Raw genomic sequence first — 22,897 nt, forward strand, 5'->3', positions numbered from 1 at the left:
AGATTATTCTTGTAGCTTGAGTGCCCATCTTATTAACCTTGGGGATAAGTTTTTCCCTGAGTACAATCTAGTTACCGCCGCATGATCAGAGTACACTGTTATTGGCGCCTTTCCAAAATAGACTCGGAACTTTTGCACTGCTAACAGAACTGCAAGTGCCTCTCTCTCGGTCGCGGAGTAGTTTCTTTGTGTTTGATTTAAAGTTCGGCTAAAAAATGCCACGGGCTGCTGATTTTGCGAAAGTTCCGCTCCTACCGCATAATCCGAAGCATCCGCTGAAATTTCTAAATTCTCATCCTTTTCAGGAAATTTCAACACAGGGGCTTGCGTTAATGCTTGTTTTAATTTTTCGAAAGCACTATTGGCTTCGGCCGTCCACGAGAATCTTGCCTTTTTCCTTTATAATTTTAACAATGGTTCAGCAATAGCTGCAAAATCTTTTGTAAAGGACCTATAATATGAACAAAGTCCTAGAAAAGAAGAGAGCTTCTTCGCCGTGTTTGGAGTTGGATACTTTTGTACAGCGATTATTTTTGATTCGTCTGTCTCGATTCCTTTCTGAGATATTTTGTAACCTAAATATTTTAATTCAGGGGCTGCAAATTTGCACTTTTCGACATTAACTTTTAGACCGGCCTCATTTAATAAAGAAAACACCTGTCTTAAATCCTGTACATGTTGGTCGAGATTATCACTAGTAATAATGATATCGTCTAAATAGATAAATGTGGACTTTCCAAGAACAGGCCTTAACACAATGTCCATACATCGCTGAAATGTTGCCGGTGCCCCTGAAAGGCCAAACGGCATACGCAGGAATGCATAAGTGCCAGACTTGGTTATAAAAGCAGTCTTAGGCACGTCCTCAGGCCTAACCCCTATTTGAAAATAACCAGTCGTTAAGTCTAAAGTCGTCATATATTTGGTGGATGTTATGTTCCTTAGAATTTCTTCAATAATAGGTAACGGATATACCGGATATTTAGTTATGGAGTTTAATTTACGGTACCGGGCTAGCATAACTACTTGAGATGGGCGTTATGATCTTTTTACGTAGCATATCGGTGATATGCCATTCTATAATTTTTTCCTTATTCTTATCATACCGGTATGCTTTGTGGCGAACTGGCACTGAATCTCCGGTGTCGATACTATGGTTAGTAACCTGAGTAAATCCTGGAATATCACTAAATAACGAAGCAAATTCACTTACCACTTGTCGGATTCTTCGTTGCTCTTCATTAGGCAGGTGGTCAAGGTTTAACATCGGCGGTTCAGCCTTTTCTTCACGAACTGGTTTCATTGTCAGCTTAAGGGACGCTTCATTAAAATCTAGCGTTGCTTGTGCCTCTGAAAGAAAATCTATTCCTAAAATAATATGTGCTTGCAGATTCTTTACTATGAAAAACATGACCTTTACTTGTTCGTCCTTGATACGGACATACAGCGGTAATTTACCTATACACTTACATTTTTCTCCTTGCGCAGCTAACACTGTCGTATTATCCGAATTATATATACGATATTTACGAAAATACTTCCTAAAAAAATCTTCTGCCACACAGGAACACTGCGCGCCTGTATCCAAGAGTGCGGTGGCTGGGATATTATTCACCAACACTTCAATCTTCGGAAGAGTTAAATTTTTCACCATTACTGTATTTAACTTGAAGGAAGAGGGGTTTTCGTGGCCTTCGGATTTCCGCACCCTCCCGTCAGCAGAAATCCGTTTTAGTTTAAATTATTTTTCATTTCCGTGCTTTCCTTCTTTTTCCACTGGCCTTGAGACTTTTTTCCTGGATTGCTATTGAACTGTCGACGTTCGCCGGCTGTTTTTGAATGCTCGGGTTTCCTTGCCCACTGATTCGCTTTGCTTCCGTAGCCGTGTGCTTGAGTTTGCTGTAGTCTTGGCGCACCGTTGTTGATATTGGCGTCTTCTTTCAATGTCCGCCGTTCTTCTACTTTCAAACTGGATTGCGAGCTCAAATAACTTTTCCAGTGTAGTCGGATTTCATAATTCAATAAAGTCTTGCACTTGGGGCAGTAACCTCGGCAAAATCACTTGAATTATCTCAGGATCCGGACGGTTTCCATACAAGAGTTTGAAGACGTGATTTTTTCTTAAAATAAAGCTTGAGAGATTTTCGATTCTTTGCTGATATATACTGAAAAGTTCCGTTTCTAATTTCTCACGATCCCTTAAAACAGGGAAGGCTTTTAGTAGGGCAGTCTTGAAATTTTCGTAAGTATAGGTGGGACTTCCTGCTTGACCCAAGAGTCTTCTGCCTATACATTTGAACCAATTAAGCGCTTGGCCCCTCAAAGCGCTGGTAGCTAAGGTAACTTTTTGAAATTCGTGCACGGGGTAGAGCATGAAGTGGTCATCCAATTTTTCCAAAAAACTGGTTACCGGTGAGTTTCCATTAAATGTTGCTTCTGGTTTCATCGAAGCGCGCATGGTCTGGACAATGTAACCAAATCCTTCCAGGGCGGCAGCTGGCATTTCTGGATTCTGAGCCGCTTCTGCAGGCAGCACAGGTTCTTCTTGAAACTCGGCCATCGTTATTCTTCTTCGTTGGGCGCCACTATCAGGTTCAATGTTCCGTCTTACTTTCTTCGGGAACATGCAAGGACCTGACTCGGAACAGAGAGCTTACTAAAGCTATGTTCAATAACTGTGGGAAGTAGACAGGATACACAAGAAGGGTATACAAAACCCTTTATTTTTCTCTCTTTACAATAATTTCCGTACTTCGGAATACAAAGACCCACTACTTGTGGTTTAAACGTAAGAACATAAAAATATAACTAAACGCTAACTTAACTTTGAAATAATAAACGTGGAAGATTGGCCTTATATTAACAGGAAGAAGAAGTATGTAGTACAGAGAACTGTTACCACTACAATACGTTTAAAATTATCAAGAGGATTAAACCTCTGGCCTGGAAGGCAACCAGCAACTGAGTAAAACTTCTAAGGCAAGTGGCCTGCTTCGTCTAACTCCTTCCTCTTTCTCGCTTGGCAAAAAGCCACAACTTAAGTACTTGGCGTTCGCCAGACAAATTTTGCATAAATAAGTTAACGCTTTTAATTCTGGCCGGAAGTAGAAAATAAGAAGTGATAGGAAAGATTTAAAATAAAATAAACGTTAGTAAAACTTAGATCCTTACAAAATCATATCAATGTCATTATTAAAAGAAACGTTTTGCGCGGATTGCATCTTTTTCAATCTTTTGCAGATCATACCTACAGTCATACAATAATTTATATGATTGTAATTTCCATTTCCTTACAAGAAGATATGCACTGTATTATTCTAAAATTTAAATGTACTTCTAATATAAAATCAGCTTAGATTTACGAGATTTTACATTTTACGAGAAAATTGACGGACTTGTTTACACTAAGAAAAATTCATAAATTTGAACCTAATACATAGAAAGTATTCCACAGAGAAGACAGGAAAAAGTCTAGGTATATTTTTCATATATAGATCAGAAATGTTTTTATATATAATACAGCCGAACTTGTCATCAAGGAGCACTCTAGGACCAGGTTTTTATTCATTATCAATGCGGTGTCAGCTAAATGGGACTGCATTGATCTTTTAATTCGAAAATCTGAATATTCAGGTGCTATCCTTTAATTGGCCGTGTCCACTAATGGAGTTTCAACTTGTTTTAAAATAATACTTTCGTGCCTCCAATTAATGAGCATGCACGGGACACAAAGTTTTGTTAGTTATCAGGATTACCTAATTTGAAGTTTCGAGTACTCAGGAGCTGATCATTAATAGGGAGTATCCGTTAAAGTGGAGTATCCATTGGTGGAAGTTTGACTGGTTATATATATATATATATATATATATTTTTTAAATATTAGTCTATGATTACAAGATGATTTTCGAAGAGCATTTAAGACAAACTGAGTCCTGTTACATTTTTATCAATGCACAATATTGCTTTGATATTAAAACAACTTTCATTTCTATCCTTATTAGAAAGAAAAATACATTGCTGCATATGTCAGTCACTACTTTCGTACCGCTTGGGTGACGGTTTATAATCACATGATGTTCAACGTAGCAGACGTAAGTTTAACACTTTTTTATTATAATTCTTTCTACAAAATCTTTTAAAAAACTTCTGAATACATTGTGTAGTATATTTTTTTATATAGGCTTGACATAAAAAATAATAAGCACATGCTACCACGCCACTGATATACTAAAAAGTACACGCCCTCAGTTTAATTTTCATTCATTTCATTCATTTATTCTTTTCATTATTATTTCATTGCTTGGATTATTTACCTAAAACAGATCAATTAATTCCTAAGAGAACTCCTTTACCTACGAAAGAGATTTAACGTGCAATATTTTATATTTATTCTCTACACATTCTGTAGTTTTAAATGTTAAAAATTTTCAGAAGAACATGAAAAATTATTTTAGGTAAGCACACAATTCTTAATTCCTGATATTTCGTTTAATAACATATTTCGAACTGGCATGTGTTGTTCTTTCTACAAGTCTCCCAAAGGCATTAATATTTATTTCTTTAAGGTGGGCACCAAGTGGCCGAGTGGATAAGACAGCTGAACTTTGGTAGTTCGACTCGGATTCACGTTACTGTGAACGGGCCGACTTTTGGACATTTTCGTAGTTTTGCCCATGTGTAATGTGAACACGAGTCAATTTTCCTTATAAAATCCTCCCAAAAGGCTGTCTTCACTTTCAGCGGAGAGCCTTGTAAATCTTTAATAATCCATTGTCCTTTGGCATCATCTTAAGACAGCGTTTTCGGTGCATAAACGAAGAAATGAAAATGATAACAAATTTTTATTAACAGAAACTTGACAGTGCATTTACTTTGAATTTGTGATCCCTTTTTGTGTAATATTTTTTTTTTATATGTATTTTTTTTTTCTTTTTTCCCGATTTTCTAAATGAATCAGAAAGTTAATAATGCAATAAATTATTGTTTTATAATATTTACGAGTGTGTGAATTTTCTCGTCTCCAAACTAATATTATACATGGTACATTTTGCCCCGAGATTTTGGTTCATATAGTTACGCCTTTTTCTTTAAGTGTTAACATGCATATTAATTTTTTTTTAGTTTTTTCCCAAAACATAAAAATCGATTTTTTTTAACGCTCAAAGATTAGATCTCTCCTTAAGGCTTTACCTCGGATGGAACCTAACAGAGGTCGACGCAAAAGCAAATCTGACATCTTTAACACATCGTACAAACCCGAAAAAGAAACTGGAAAAACAGTACGGGAAAATAATTAATAAGAAACGAAAAAGAAGAAAAAAATAAACAAGCGGAAAAGGCTAAAGGGGGGGGGGGAAATCCGAAAAAAAGAAAACAAAGGGATAAAATGGGTGTAGTAGACGAGTATTTTGAACTCAGATACAGATTCTGAAACATAAAAAAGGTTTCGCTTAACTTGCGAAGATGCTTAAAACAGCTCTAATGAAGAAGAATGGTTTAATTTTAAAGTGTTCACAAAATGCGTGGACAAGTTAAATGTGTGAGAGGAAATAGTCTATTATTTGTTTGTGTTGCTTCAAATTCTGCGAAGACAGACTTTTTTGTTGATTGGTCAATATAATTTTATCTCAGTTTTACTTAAACTACTTGATATCATTCAGTATCACTGTATCAAGTAGTAATATTTAACACATATCTTTAAAATATGGTTGTTTTTATTGTTACTGTAGTTTCTTCGTTTATGAATTGCTGAGTTATTTATCTGACACATGGTGCCTTTTGACTATTTATTGTAAACAATAACAAACATGATTCAAATAAATAGCGCGAAACAGTGCCGGGTTAATCTATACAGCCTTAATCCTTTTTGTCATTTAATCCCTTTAGGTGTAATCAAGCAGTAATTTAATCCCTTTAGAGAGTTAGAATATCCTCTGAACTGCGAGAAACACTTTTATCACAAATTTACAATCTTACAATAAAATAATACATCTTCAAAAATCTTGTAGCATAGAACATAACATGAATGGGTTACATTTAAAGCCCATTTTCATCATACTAGCTACTACTGTATATTTTATCTTACTAACTACCGCAATCTAAATGCAAATAGAAAAATCATTATCATTATCAAAAGAATAATTAATTAATTAACGTAAGTAACCACTTTCAATTATCAAATAAAACATTAAATAGCTACCTGAAATTCGAAATTCTGAAAACAGATGTTTATGAAGCTTTCCGGATTCCAAATGATATAATATTTGGGTATGCCTTTTTATTGCACCTGAAAGTATTTCCAGTGTAATACCTCTTACCTTGTTATCACAGTCTCTATGCAACTCCATCAGCTTTCCCACCTGTCAGGTAGTTTGTCTTTCCCTATCAAAACTACATCACTTATATTAAAATCAGTGGTTATATTAAGAGGCTACATTAACATTTGCCAGAATTTGCTCTCTTAATTGGGGAAGATACTCTCTTAGGAAAACTTCTAATTGCGTACTACGCTAATACGTTGACTTCGTAATATCTAAGAAACTTGGCAGTCGAGGCGGTTGTAATTCCATTTTTATTTCCAGTTGACATATGTGGCCACAATTACTTGGCACTCCAGTCGTGCCCATTCACAGAACATTTCCATTCTTTATACTTTTGCAATAGGTAGAGAGAGAAGCTGAAGTGCGTAGTTATGCAATATGTAAGCACAACGAAGAAAAAGGTTTTGGTTTGAGTTAAAAGTTTTAGATCTCAGTTATTACATCATTTAGAAATGAATTTATTACATTTAGAAATGAAGCAATCCAGATAAGTTATCAGGTTCAATGTTTCTTCTTACCTTCTTCGGAAACATACAATGACCTGACTAGAACAGAGAGCTTACTAAAGCTATGTTCACTAATTGTAGTAAGTAGACAGGATACAGACGAAGGGTATACAAAACCCTTTATTTTTTTTCTTTATATACAATGACTTCCGTACTTCGGAATACAATGACCCTCCACTCGGGGTCTAACTTAAAAGATATCAAAATAAAACTAAACTCTAATTTAACTTTAGAATAAGATTGGCCTTATAATAACAGAAAGCGTATGTAGCACAGAGACTGTGAACACTACAATACGTTTAATTTATCAAGAGGATTAAAACCTCTGGCCTGGAAGGCAAAGTAGCAACTGCGTAACTTCTAAGGTAAGCGGCCTGCTTCGAACTCACGGCTTCCTCTCTTCTGCTTGGCAAAAAGGCCACACTTAAATACTTGGCGTTCGCCAGACAACTTTGCATAAACTCCTTCACGCTTATAATTCTGGCCGGAAGTAGAAAATAAGAAGTGATAGTAAAGATTTAAAATAAAATAAACGTTAGTAAAACTTAAGATCCTTACATACTTCCCGCCAGAGTTAATTAGTTTGAAACTGAGGTCTAAAACGACCTTGTTGAAAACTTTTAGCTCTAGAAACTAACGCGAGGCCAAACTTTTACAAACATAACTTAGCTAGAAACTAGAAAATTTTAAAAGAAAGAAATTTGTTACAATAGCAGCTCCCGGAATATACAACAATCTTTTTTCTTTTTCATCTGTACTGCATCAAAACAGGAGCTTTATTCAATTCTGGTTCCTTCCAGAGATCTGGAAGGAAAACTAGTTTAATGAAATGTTACAGAATGACATTGCAAATAACATATAGAATATACTTTTCTTAACATTCTTATTTCATTCATGACTATTTTAATTATCTCTCCCCGTGCTCTCTGACATGTGTTGTAAAAACACCAAACACGAATGTGTTTCTGTCTATGTGTTCAACACTTCCTCCTATAATCAAAACACTAACGTGTTAAAATTCAACATACGAGACCTCTTAACACACCCTAATTTCAACTCTAGACCCTGAGGTACTATTCTGAAAGTGGCTAACTCTAAAGTGTAGCGTCAGAGAGCCTAACTACATCATTCAACCTTTAACACATATTCACCATGATTTAATCTTTACAGTCACACGAATAACAAATTTTTTAACATTACTTTCACTTTTACCATATCACGTTATTTCTAAACATTCAAAATAACAGTTCACATGTATACAAGAACATATCAAGATGCCGTTAATTTTACACATTTGAAAACATACATTAGTAGTACATTGTTAACTTCTATTCTTTTCAAAGCAAGTGCCAATTCTTTCTACATTGAAATAATACTACATTTCAAAAAGTCTTTCAGACTAAAACTTCTTTCTTGTTAGAATGTTTTAAATAAAATTTATACAATAACTTTTTACAATATTTAAGTCTTTAGACAACGCTATTATACATCAACTTTAGTTTTACGCGCGAGTAATTGAAAAACATAATAAGAAAATCGGTCACAACTCATTTCTCGCCCTTTTGGCGATAAAGGTAGACCTCGCATGAGGTAAAACTTCTTCAAATCTGCCACTTGCAGTAAGAATGAAAGATTAACTTAAGTTTGTAAAGTAACACAAAATTTTACTTATCTTTGTAATATTCAGACATCCTTTTCTGGGCCCAGTCTTTAAAGGTGCTGCAAACCGTAGCTTGGTTGATCCTCCTTCTTGTACGGGCTCGCCCTTCAGTGCTTTCCTCTGGAAGCTTCCGTTTTTCACCACTACGGCCACCCTTGAACATCTTCCTTCTGTCCTCTGCTTGTGGTCTTGGCCGTTTGAAGGCAGCTGGTCTTGGTGGAACCGGGAAACTTCTGTCGTGATCCTGCTTGGACCTCGTTGTTGGCCGTTCAAATTTTTCTTGTACTTTTTCCTCCGCCGCTGATGGCCCTTCCGCAGTTCGGCGACTTTTGCTGCGGAGAGTTCTGTCGGATGAGTCAATCTTCCGTTTCACAGCCGGGTTATAGTTGCCGTCCTTTCTCCCGGTCTTTTCCACATACGTCGTCCTTCTCCCTTCTTCATTCTGGGGGTGTTCGTGAACTCTGTTTTTTGGACGGTGGAACGGCTTCTTTTTCTTTGTACCTTCAATTTTTCCGCGGGGCAATTTTCTTTTCACTTGCTTCTGTCTCTCATTGGCTTGCCCTTGTACTTGTCGTTTTCCCACCTCTGGAACTTGTACCTGCGGTGTCTGCCGTACCGGATCCTGCAAAAGATCTGAAAAGATTTGCATTTTATTACGGTCATAGAATGGTTTTATCTGGTCAATGTTTGCGGAACAGGTTTCACCATTTCTTGCCTTTAATACTACAACAGCGTGAGTTATTTTTTCTATAACATATGGTCCTTCAAAGCGTGGGAAAAATTTGGCAGTTTTATCTTCTGGTGCTGAAGAAAGTGAATGCTTAATTTTTAGTACTTCATCCCCTACTTTATAAGTTACTCCCCGTCGTTTCAAGTCATAATACAATTTTTGTTTTCTTTGTGCTACTTCTGTATTCTTTTTTGCTTCTTTTATTAGTTTTTCTATATCACCCATTTTAAATTCTGGGGCTCTTTGTTGCACATAAAATAGTTTATCTAACGGTGTTATAATCTTTCTGCCTAGAAATAACTCAGCAGGAGTTTTTCCCGTTGTATCATGTTTTGCGGTCCTAAGGGCGAAAGCAAATTCATTGACATAGTTATCCCAGCTTTTATGAAAATTTTTAACATAACTACGGATAATTTTCACTATATTTCTGTTGACCCGTTCCGCTATATTTGATTGCGGCCGATACGGGACCATTTTTAAATGACGTATGCCCAGTTTTTGGCACATGTCTTCAAATATATTACTTACAAATTGAGGACCATTATCCGATATAACTTTTAGGGGCGCCCCGTATTTTAAAATATATTTATTTAAAATAGAATCGGTAACTAATTTCGCGGAGGCTCGTTTTAAGGGAACAATTTCGGTCCATTTACTAAAATGATCAACTATAACAAGGAGATAGCGACTTTTGTTTAACTGACTTTTTGGGAAAGGGCCCAATAAATCGATGCCGATTATTTCATTTGGAAATTCGGATTTAATACTATTTAGAAACCCGGCCGGGCGGAAATTAATATAATTAACGGCTTGACATGTTGGGCAGGACTGGACATACGCCCTTGTTAACTTTTGCAGTTCAGGAAAGTAGACTGCCTCGCGTACGCGTTGAGTAGTTTTTCGAATACCAGCATGAGAAGCTAAAGGGCTGTCATGGAGCTCTTGCAGGATATTTAATCTAAGACTAGCTGGGATAACAGGTCGAAATTCGTTGTTGGAATTCGTAGTTTTTGTATAAAATAATAGACCATCTATTAGTTCGTAATGGGCCGCCCTATTTCTTATCGCCACAATATCTTGGTGGCTAAAATTTTCAGGATCCTTCAAATACTCATAAATACTTCCAAACTCAGGATCCTTACCCAGTTCGGTTATTACAGTTTCTCGGGAATTTATTGTACACGCTGTCAGCATTGCAACTTTTACGGTATTACCCTGTTCGTCTAATTTAATTCGTGACAGGGCATCTGCTACGATATTTTCCTTTCCGGGGGTATGCTTGATTACCAGATTATATTCTTGCAGCTTGAGTGCCCATCTTATTAACCTTGGGGATAAATTTTTTCCAGAGTACAATCTAGTTACCGCCGCATGATCAGAATATACTGTTATCGGCGCCTTTCCAAAATAGACTCGGAACTTTTGCACTGCTAACAGAACTGCAAGTGCCTCTCTCTCGGTCGCGGAATAGTTTCTTTGTGTTTGATTTAAAGTTCGGCTAAAAAATGCTACTGGCTGCTGATTTTGCGAAAGTACCGCTCCTACCGCATAATCCGAAGCATCCGCTGAAATTTCTAAATTTTCATCCTTTTCAGGAAATTTCAACACAGGGGCTTGCGTTAATGCTTGTTTTAATTTTTCGAAAGCACTATTGGCTTCGGCCGTCCACGAGAATCTTGCCTTTTTCCTTTTTAATTTTAACAATGGCTCAGCGATAGCCGCAAAATCTTTTATAAAGGACCTATAATATGAACAAAGTCCTAGAAAAGAAGAGAGCTTCTTTGCCGTGTTTGGAGTCGGATACTTTTGTACAGCGATTATTTTTGATTCATCTGTCTCGATCCCTTTTTGCGATATTTTGTAACCTAAATATTTTAATTCAGGGGCTGCAAATTTGCATTTTTCGACATTAACTTTTAGACCGGCCTCATTTAATAAAGAAAACACCTGTCTTAAATCCTGTACATGTTGGTCTAGATTATCACTAGTAATAATGATATCGTCTAAATAGATAAATGTGGACTTTCCGAGAACAGGTCTTAACACAATGTCCATGCATCGCTGAAATGTTGCTGGGGCGCCTGAAAGGCCAAACGGCATTCGCAAAAATGCATAAGTGCCAGACTTGGTTATAAAAGCAGTCTTAGGCACGTCCTCAGGCCTGATCCCTATTTGAAAATAACCATTCGTTAAGTCTAAAGTTGTCATAAATTTGGTTGATTTTATGTTCCTTAAAATTTCTTCTATAATCGGTAACGGATATACCGGATATTTCGTTATGGAATTTAATTTACGGTAATCAATAGCGAATCTCCACCTTTTTGGATGCTCCAAAGGATAATCATTATTTTTCTTACATAAAACCACCGGACTAGCATAACTACTTGAGATAGGCGTTACGATCTTTTTACGTAGCATATCGGTAATATGCCATTCTATAATTTTTTCCTTATTCTTATCATACCGGTATGGTTTTTGACGAACCGGCAATGCATCTCCGGTGTCAATACTATGGTTAGTAACCTGGGTAAATCCTGGAATATCACTAAATAAGGAAGCAAATTCACTTACCACTTGTCGGATTCTATCTTGCTCGTCATTAGGCAGGTGGTCGAGATTTACCCTTGGCGGTTCAACCTTTTCTACACGCACTGGTTTCATCGTCAGTTTAAGAGACGCTTCATTAAAATCCAGTGTAGCTTGTGCGTCTGAAAGAAAGTCTATTCCTAGTATTAAGTGTGCTTGCAAATTCTTTACTATAAAAAACATCACCTTTACTTGTTCGTCCTTGATACGGATGTACAAAGGTACTTTACCTACGCACTTACATTGTTCTCCTTGCGCCGCTAATACTGTTGTATTATCCGCATTATATATGCGGTATTTGCGAAAATACTTTCTAAAAAAAACTTCTGCCACACAGGAACACTGCGCGCCGGTATCCAGGAGTGCGGTGGCCGGGATATTATTTACCAAGACTTCAATCTTCGGAAGAGTTAAATTTTTCACCATTACTGTATTTAACTTGTAGGAAGAGGGGTTTTCGTGGCCTTCGGATTTCCGCACCCTCTCGTCAGCAGAAATCCGTTTTAGTTTAAATTATTTTTCCTTTCGGTGCTTTCCTTCTTTCTCCACTGGCCTTGAGACTTTTTTCCTGGGTTGCTATTGAACTGTCGACGTTCGCCGGCTGTTTTTGAATGCTCGGGTTTCCTTGCCCACTGATTCGCTTTTTCTCCGTAGCCATGTGCTTGAGTTTGCTGTAGTCTTGGCGTACCAAATTGGTTTCGCTGTTGATATTGGCGTCTTCTTTCGACGTCCGCCGTTCTTCTACTTTCAAACTGGATTGCTAGCTCAAATAATTTTTCCAGTGTAGTCGGATTTCTCAATTCAATAAAGTCTTGCACTTGGGGTAGTAACCTCGGCAAAATCACTTGAATTATTTCAGGATCCGGACGGTTTCCATACAAGAGCTTGAAAACGTGAATTTTTCTTAAAATAAACCTGGAGAGGTTTTCCATTCTTTGTTGATATATACTGAAAAGTTCTGTTTCTAATTTCGCACGATCCCTTACAACAGGGAAGGCTTTTAGTAGGGCAGTCTTGAAATTTTCGTAGGTATAGGTGGGACTTCCTGCTTGACCCAAGAGACTTCTGCCGATACATTTGAACCAGTTAAGCGCTTGGCCCCTCAAAGCACTGGTAGCTAAGGTAACTTTTTGAAACTCGTGCACGGGGTAGAGCATGAAGTGGTCATCCAATTTTTCCAAAAAACTGGTTACCTGTGAGTTTCCATTAAACGTTGCTTCCGGTTTCATCGAAGCGCGCATGGTCTGGACAATATACCCAAATCCTTCCAGGGCGGCAGCTGGCATTTCTGGATTCTGAGCTGTTTCTGCAGGCAGCACAGGTTCTTCTTGAAACTCGGCCATGGTTATTCTTCGTCGGGCGCCACTATCAGGTTCAATGTTTCTTCTTACCTTCTTCGGAAACATACAATGACCTGACTAGAACAGAGAGCTTACTAAAGCTATGTTCACTAATTGTAGTAAGTAGACAGGATACAGACGAAGGGTATACAAAACCCTTTATTTTTTTTCTTTATATACAATGACTTCCGTACTTCGGAATACAATGACCCTCCACTCGGGGTCTAACTTAAAAGATATCAAAATAAAACTAAACTCTAATTTAACTTTAGAATAAGATTGGCCTTATAATAACAGAAAGCGTATGTAGCACAGAGACTGTGAACACTACAATACGTTTAATTTATCAAGAGGATTAAAACCTCTGGCCTGGAAGGCAAAGTAGCAACTGCGTAACTTCTAAGGTAAGCGGCCTGCTTCGAACTCACGGCTTCCTCTCTTCTGCTTGGCAAAAAGGCCACACTTAAATACTTGGCGTTCGCCAGACAACTTTGCATAAACTCCTTCACGCTTATAATTCTGGCCGGAAGTAGAAAATAAGAAGTGATAGTAAAGATTTAAAATAAAATAAACGTTAGTAAAACTTAAGATCCTTACAAAGTTAATATGATTTTTAAAGAAGAATTAAAGAGCTTATCGTTAGTTTAAATTATAATTTTGATTCATATATTTTTATCTTACATATACAGCTATTACATATAGTTTGGAATGATTCCTATTTGTTATTTCGCTTTTGTCAGTTTAAGGTAATTCTTTTCAAACTCATTTCACTGTATGAAACGAATCCAATAGTACTCAACACTTAAAGGACTTACGCAGCGATTTAAAGAACTTTAGGCAAATCAGATGTTCAAATTTAAAAAGCGAAGGGTAAGTTCGTATGCTGGCAAAGCAACACAACTCTTTTTTTTTCCCTCCATTTCTGCTTCAAGTGTATCAGCATTCGGTATTTTTTCACTGTTTAAATCAGCGTTTTCCAAACTGTGAGGCGGGGACTAGTCTAAGGGGAGGCGCGAATATTAGCCAGGATTGATGCACGTGCAGCTAATACAATACGTAACCATATAGGTACATATTAACTACTATGCTGCTTGGCCGACCAATAACTCTCTAAAAATCGAGACAATATCGACTTCAGTTTAGCTCAGCAGAAGAACAATAAATTAATTATCCTAATACTTTTAAAGAAATGGATAAGTTCTTGACTGGTTATAAGAGAAAATCCTTTAATAATGACGAAACTGGTGTTGGCACAAATAGTAGGAATCAAGAAGGAAGAACTCCCAAGACAAGAAAATACGATTCGTCTTATTTATCATTCGGATTTACAAGTGTTATTACTGATAACGTTGAAAAACCAATGTGTTTGTTTTGTTCGAAAGTTCTGGCTGCTGATAGTATGAGACTCGGAAAATTAAAACGCCACATTGAAACTATGCATTCTCAATACTCGGCAAGTCCCAAGAATTTTTTCAAAGAAAATTGGATAAGTTCTCTAAACAAAAGCAAACGTTCAAAAAAAAAAAGTTCATATTCCATCAAATGCGTTACTAGCATCGTACTTAGTATCTTACAGAATCGCGAAGTGTAAAAAAACCACACACAATTAGGAGAAACATTAGTTTTGCCAGCAGCTTTTAATATGGTCAAAACAATGTTTGGCGAATCATATGCAAATATCACTTGCTGATAACACTATTGGCAGAAGAATCGATGATATATCTGTCGATCTTTGCGATCAATTATTTTCTCAGATGCGCACTTCAAAATTCGCCTTACAAGTAGATGAAGCAACCGATGTAGCTAAAGACGCACATTTAATTGCATATGTTCGATATGTTGAAGAGAATAATATAACTGAAGATATATTATTTTGCAATTAAAATTTTGCAATTTTGCTAAATAAAAGGAAAACACCCGATGTTCTCTGGATACACTGCATGCTCCATTTTTATGTATGTAAACTACATAAAAAACAGTGCATTAAAAGTTAGGGTTATTTGCAAAGCTGTGTGAAGATATGGAAGCTGCTTACACCTCACTTTTGTATTATTGTGAAGTGCGCTGGCTACCTCGTGCAAAAGTGATTCAAAGCGTGCTTGAACTCAAAGAAGAAATTGCAATTTTTCTTGAAGAAAATCATAATGAGGATGCAAATATGTTTAGGGATGACAATTTTATTATTAAACCTACCTATTTGATGGAAATTTTTGGAAAATTGAGTGTTTTGAGCAAATCGATGCAAGGGCCAGAAATGCATTTATTGATTCAAAAAGATAAAGTAGTAATAGTAATAACGGAGGACGTGGGCACCATCCCTCTACCATTTCGGTTAATCGGTTCTGCCCACGTCCGCCCTTATCTAGTATTTATTAATAAAAAAAAAAAAAAAAAAAGATAAAGTGAAAGCATTCATTAAAAAATGGAGATATGGAAGACAAATTTGGAACAAAATAGGCTCGACATGTTTCCACTTTTAAATTTATGCGCCCAAGTTAATTTAGAAGCAAACAAAAATCTAATTGTTGAACACTTGGATGGTTTGTTAATTCATTTTTCGAATTATTTTGATGATCTTGATTTTACAATATATGCGTGCATACAGAATCCATTTATCGACGAAGAAGATGACAGATTTGAATTAATAAGTATTGAGAAAGAAAACTTGATTGAACTATCTTGTGATACTTCTTTAAGGGGACGATGAACTTCAAAATAGCTAAAAATCAACGAAAATATTGAATTTGATTTTTTACTCTCGTAATATTCCATATGCGTAACTACATAGTATGGAAAAAAAAAAAAAAAAAAAAAAAAAAAAAACGAATTAAAATATTCTAATTTTTAAAGAAGTTACAAGCATTTAAAATGTATAAACAATGTGAACTTTGTCCTTTAAATTTCGGAGAAAATGGTAAAAAAGAAAAAAAAAAGTTTTTCAACAGTTATAATTTATGTATTTTCCCAAAAGAAGTGTTATGTAACCTTTGGTTATGTAAATGCTATACGCATAGAGTATGGGGAAACTCGTTTTCCCTATTCGTTGCAAAAAAGCGGGATCAACGTCGCTTGAACCAAAGCAAAAAGAGAGGTTTACCTGCTTGGAAAAAAACAGAAATAGTAAAAAATATTGTAAAGCATTAAAAGATAATGTAAATGTGACAAATGAAGGTAAAACATATGGTGCGGGTGAATTTTAAAAGTTTCATTGGATATAATGCATAAATTGTTTCTCCCTATAACTTTGAATCACATACCAATTTGAGATATATTTATATTTGTCATATTTAATATTATGAGATTAAAAATAGTTAGATGATACGAAAATGTTATCTACTGTTTACAAATTCATATTTAAGGTTAATTTTCTGTTTCTCATGACCATTTTTTCCTATGGAGCTGGAGGACATTTTTAAATTATAAAATTTTTCTTACATTTTCACGATATCTAATAATTGCATATAATTGGTTTTTTTTAGCGCAAAATGGGTTGGTAGTCTAGTGATGGGTTTTTGTGCTAGTTCACTAAAACGGCATATGAATTTTTAGGTTTTTGCCACCAAATATTATCGCCCTGTATTATTCTTAAATTAAATAATGAAATATCTGCATGTATGTATGTATGTTCCTTGCATAGTAAGAAAGCGACAGTAGTTACAGCCATCAAATTTTGAATAACATAATTCTCCACACGAATATGTACACCTAGAACTCCGAATTTTGAATTTCGGATTTGTGTTATTATTTATTTCATATTTTATAGAATGATGATAAAGCCAGAGGGCTTGTAATTTACTGTGACTCTAAGGTTGTCCTAGAGGCAATACTGCAAGGACATTCAAGACTTACTTCAGGATGTACAACAACACCTGGAAACAACCAACTAGATGGAAAAACACGCATTATGCAATGGATACCTGCACACGTTGGAATCGATGGAAACGAGAGAGCCGATGAACTCGCTAAAAAAAAATCTCAACAACTCAATCTCCGTCACTTTTGAAGACCACTAATATCATTGCCAGATATAGACTCAAAGAGAAATCTATTAAGAAAGACCATCAGATATGTGAGATTGATGCAAACAGAGAAATCACAAAGACCCTTACTAGACAGAGAACTCACCATTTTACAGGAATGAAAATTAATGAAGCAGGTAAGAGATCATATAGAACTTGTAGAAACTGCCCCGAAACAGAGCTTTCTTAAGAACACGTCTTCACCTGTCCGGCAATACTTGCAGCTCTGCAAAGCTTGAAGGAATTCCTTTCTAGGAAGAGCTCTGATAGTGAAAAGATCGTAGAACTGGCAAAAGCCGTGATTTCCACACATGTGTCCATTTGACTTCCGAAAGGACACAACACCAACAAACCAACCATATAATATAGAACTTTAATGAATTTTTGATTAACAAACTGGACGATTTGAAAGCAAGTAATGGCAACACTGTTTGAAATAAATAAAATAAAAATAAAAAAAAAAAAAAAAAACTTTTTTTCTCCAGCACGCGCGATCGTTATCATTCCAAAAAATGTAAGATATTTATCTTTCAATTTTAATTATGGATATGGATATGGATATGGAAAAATGGGGTGGACACCCATTGTTTAACCATTGGCAATGTGGGTATTGTCCAGCCACACTAGACATCTAGATAAATTACACCCAACAGGACTTACAGGGGATCCTGCCAGGCGTTGCTTGCAATGCTTTGTATTTTACCAGACCGCGGGCAGTGCCTTTCTTTTTCCTTTAAATATACATTGGTGTTTTTACAGTTGGTGCCTTTCGCACGCACATTACAGTTGGAGCACGAGGGCAGCTCCAGGTATGCTTGCATACTATGTTTTAAGTAATAGCTTTGTCATATTATTCTACGTTGTGCTGCACAGCTCAGTGCCTCTTGTGGACAGGAAGCTCATTATAATTATGATTTTTTTTTTCGGAGATGGGTGTTCATGGTAGCGTATCTAATAAAGGGAGGCACTTCACTTTCGGAGATGGATGTTCTTGGTAGCGTATCTAATAAAGGGAGTCACTTTATTAGATACGCTACCAAGAACATCCATCTCAAAAAAAAATCATAATTATAATGAGCTTCCTGTCCACAAGTGGCACTGCGCTATGCAGCAGAACCTAGAATAATGTAACAAAGCTATTACTTAAAACATAATATGCAAGCAGACCTGGAGCTGCCCTCCATCTCGGCTCTATGAAAGCTATGTGTTGCAGTGGCCGAAAATATATATTTTGCGATTTTGCTGTCGACATGAATTTTATTCGGCGTAACTGCGAAGAACGTGATATTTCATAAATAAAGTTAACACATACAATGATAATAGTAAGAGGGCAAGAAAAAGAATTTAGCCATTATACCAAGAAAAGTAAATACTGATTATAAGATTTTTCTCTCTCCTTTCTGGATATCTTCCTTCCAGTGAATATCTGCACGATTCTCAATGAAAAAGAAAACCACATTGTCAATGACTAGAAAAGTTTTGTTTTACAGTTAATTGATAACATGAAAACGACAAGTTCGTGATAATGAATAAGCTGAAACGATATTTTACCTACAATCATTTTCTTTTACTAAAACACATATATTTTCTCTTCTTCGAAGAACGTGATATTTCATAAATAAAGTTAACACATACAACGATAATAGTAAAAGGACAAGAAAAAAAAATTAGCCATTATACCAAGAAAAGTAAATACTGATTATAAGATTTTTCTCTCTCCTTTCTGGATATCTTCCTTCCAGTGAATATCTGCATGATTCTCAATGAAAAAGAAAACCACATTGTCAATGACTAGAAAAGTTTTGTTTTACAGTTAATTGATAACATGAAAACGACAAGTTCGTGATAATGAATAAGCTGAAACGATATTTTACCTACAATCATTTTCTTTTACTAAAACACATATATTTTCTCTTCTTTAGGTTGTTCCCGAGTTGCAATCTGAAAATCTTGATCTTTTCACCCGTGCCAACCTTACATCAATTTTCGGCAAAGTAATAAGAGATAAAGAATTGTCCATAGTATGCAGAGAAAGATACGGTGACAAGAAAAAAGATTTTCCTCTGTTTGGAATGATAAAAGTAAGCATACTATACTGCCATTATTCTAATAAATACCTGCCTCGGGCATAAATGACAGGCCATAGCATCATATGTCCCGTACTATAGGACATAGATAATTTTCATAAACGAAAAAAGCATTTCATAAACGAAAAAAAAATATGGCAAGCACATAATGAAGCAACAAGCAAGGCACACAATAAGCAAGACACTGAAAGCAAGCACACAATCAATAATACTTACTTTAAAAAACTCTGAGTGACACGATTTTGAATTTGCTTGTGAGAATTCTTATCTAAACAGCATTTATTGGCTAAACTGTTATAATTATTTTTACCTTGAATTCAGTCCTATGGCATTTAAATCGTTATAACGAGGTAACAGTAGGTACACAGTGGCAATAAATCTCGAAATTGTATAAACTTTACATATAAACTGCATATAAACTCTCCTAATTGTATTCCTTTTTATCGTCATATCTAAGATTTAATTTCTAAAATTAGAAATGCTGAAGTCCAGACACTCAGGAAAGGTAATAAAGTTAGATAAATAAAATAATAAATAATGGATAATAAAATAAAATAATAAATAATGAATAACAAAGTTTTATAAAATGTAAAGATATAAATGGGCAAAATGTTAAAAGATTATGAATTGCTTCATGAGACTTGCAGCAATACCTTTTTAACAATTTCGTTACACAGCATCTTTTATGTACTTATTTAACAAACTAAACATACATGCAATTGTACATCAGCTCGTGATCCAATATAACGGACACGAAATCATGTACAATAATTGAGGTTTTGACAAAGTGAATTATCGCTTTCCTTCTCTTTTTCAGTTACTTTTGATGAACAACAAGCACGTTCGAAAAGAACAAGAGTATTACGCTAATTTTCGTGTTCCAGTTGAGAAATTTAAATGTAGCAAAGAGCTTTTCGATCACCTTTTGCGCAACTCTTCGTACATCTATAACGTAAGCTTAAATAAAAATCTGAATATTTTGCATTCTAATTGATATACAATATCCGATTATTCTTTATACTTGTGAATATTGTAAAATATCTTATAACCGAAATTTTACAATTTCATTATAATTATAAATATTTCACTGCATTCTAAATTACATTTTAGATTTGTCAATGCCATATGAAGACTTCTAGTGCATCATCAGTATGGAATATGTTTATTTTCAGCATACTTGCAAAAGCCAAAGGAGGTTAAGTATATACAATTTCATTACAATAAAGGGTCTTATAAAATATTGCATTATATTTAACAAATTTTCATTTTCTTTACTGTGTGCTAATTCAGTAGCTCAGGATCCTAAGTGGCATTAATCTAATTACAGAAGCATTTCTTTTGTGCTGCTTTTCCTGTATTCCTCCTAGTAGAGTTGTGCAGTTTTTTTCTGACGTATGGCTACCCCCGCCCCCCCAAAAAAAGGAAGAGTTTGCAGGAATTTTGTTTCCTGGAAAATGTGCAGACGGAACAGTTGTTATGCCTCGGCAATCATGTAAAGCTGATGCTTTTAGTAAATCACAAGGTGTGCCTGCTTTTGTGAAACAAATTAAAAAAGATTCGCAAAACAATTTAAAAAGATTATGACGACATATCAGTTGAAGAGTACTACGACCGTAACGTTCACTGACGAGCAAATGTGAGATAGTGTTTCAGGCTGCTAATGAAGATCATTGGAAGACTATTCACAATTCTTCTCAATAATAGTCAAATTAAGAAAATAATTCTTGTAATCCCCAGTTTTACCAGTATTAATGCTTCTTATAATCTGTACAGAATACTTACCTCTAGAGCACAAAATGATAGAATCCATAAATTTGAAAATCACACTTTTCATTCTTCTTTCTTAGATGGCAGCAGGCCACGAGGATTGGATTCCTTGCCGGAGGACTATGCCACCTATAAAAATCATGCAGATAAGAACGTGTAGTTAGCATATCAAGCATAGTAGTAAAAGTTCGTAGTAAAGTGACAGTGAGCATTTAAAAATTGCGGTGAAAACTTTCGTAGTAAGATGAAGCTAAGCAAAAGGCTCGTAGAATGTTGACGAAGGTAATAGAAATGATAGCAAGTCATAATTCGAAGTGTCAGAGGTGATGAAAGTGGATGCAGAAAAGACTGTTGAAAGATGGAGGACTCAGTCAAATTCATTTCTCACAAATGGGTTCCCGTGCAGTTGCGGTAACCCAGGCTAGCATCGAGATTTTCAATCGGCAGATTCGTCAAGCACGAATGGAGTATAGAGCAGACGTAAAGCAAGTCATCAGTTTCTCCATAAAGCAGTTCATCAGTTCTCATTCATTTCTCTCTCTTCCAACCAACGTCAGACAAAAAAAAAATCAAATACAAAAATTGCATTAAAAACAATTAGCAAAAAACAAGAGGCCCAAGAATCAAAACGCAAGCGTGAAATCAAAAAGGTTATGAGTAACTTCAAGAAGCAAAGCTGGAGTAATTTTTTGAACTCTCTTACAAAAGAAGATAATTCACTTTTTGACATAGGAAGGTAATTTAAGAAACCTTTTAAACAAACCCCGCCTCTCCTTGGCATGGGTTTATTTGGATGAAAACAAAACTGTTCAAAAAATCAGTATCACACTTGCAACAATAAGACCATTACTTGGACGAAGTAGTCACATAGCACATAGCTCTTATCAATGAATTCATCTTATACTTACTTCGACCAGTATAGTTTTATGCTAGCCCAGTCTGGGGCAATGCAGCCAAAACTCAAAACCGACAAATCCAGATTCTGCAAAACTTGGAGAAATTATGAGATTATTAACTTGGAGAAATTTGGTTCATCCCAAATTCGTATATCCACCGTGACCTCAAAATAGACGCAATCCAAAAGCTGACCGTAAATTTCTTTTATTCATTTCTCACTCCTTCTAACAATTGCATCAGTTTTCTTCTCTGTTCACCATTTACCGGGAAAAAACACAAATACCCCTCTGACATTCTACAGCCTTAACATTTTTCAGTCATATTAGATTCCTCATATACATTGATACTGATCTTCCACCAGAAATTCACATTTTTCGTGGACTGATGGCGGTCACTTGATATATTGTATTCTCCTTTATTTACCTTTCTTACTGATGGTCTTTCAACTGACGCAGAGTAAAAGTAAGTTCTGCCTCTTGAAACTGTAATGTAAAGTATATTGTTTGAGAAAGTTCCAATGTTTGCAAAATTATATGGCATTTTGGTGAGAGGTGGTTGGATGGAGAATCGAAGATAGCTGAAGCGCGGACGTCAATGACTTGTCCGAGGCTCATCTGAATAGGAAGAAGAGGAAATTTCAAGTTGTCAATCAAACGTTCAGATACGTGACTGTCGCTGCTACGCTGACTGGCTGTTGAGAAGAAGCTTAGCGACTGAAGGGTGTAGACAGGTTAGATTTTTCTGATGCAGGAGACGTAAAAAATTAGCATTGGCCTCGCTGGGATTTTAACGTGGACCTCTCGAATACGGGCCGAGTGAGCTAACCGTTACACCACAAAGGCATGCAGAAAAGAAGGAGGAATTATAAAATATGTTAATTCCGGCGCAGCAGCCCCAGTAACATCCCCAGTGGGCCAAGGCCAGCAATGTCCTGAAATCTGCTTTCTTGACCGTGGGCCCCGTGGTGCGTAAGCATATGCCTTGA

The 22,897-nt window shown here is 35.9% G+C and overlaps 1 protein-coding gene across 1 annotated transcript in view; it reads left to right on the forward strand.

Annotated features, from left to right (window-relative positions):
* LOC118204274 (uncharacterized) overlaps positions 1-22,897 on the forward strand; it is a 280,535-nt gene that overhangs the window by 163,336 nt on the left and 94,302 nt on the right. The window contains exons 21-24 of the mRNA XM_085821358.1: positions 4,002-4,091; positions 19,084-19,242; positions 20,066-20,200; positions 20,359-20,443. Coding sequence (XP_085677484.1) covers positions 4,002-4,091; positions 19,084-19,242; positions 20,066-20,200; positions 20,359-20,443 — 469 coding nt within the window. The remainder of the gene's footprint in view (positions 1-4,001; positions 4,092-19,083; positions 19,243-20,065; positions 20,201-20,358; positions 20,444-22,897) is intronic.

This window comes from Stegodyphus dumicola, chromosome 7 (assembly GCF_044657685.1).
Source record: "Stegodyphus dumicola isolate Sdum_Otavi_A_Nest chromosome 7, ASM4465768v1".
In the NCBI taxonomy this organism is placed as follows: domain Eukaryota; kingdom Metazoa; phylum Arthropoda; class Arachnida; order Araneae; family Eresidae; genus Stegodyphus; species Stegodyphus dumicola.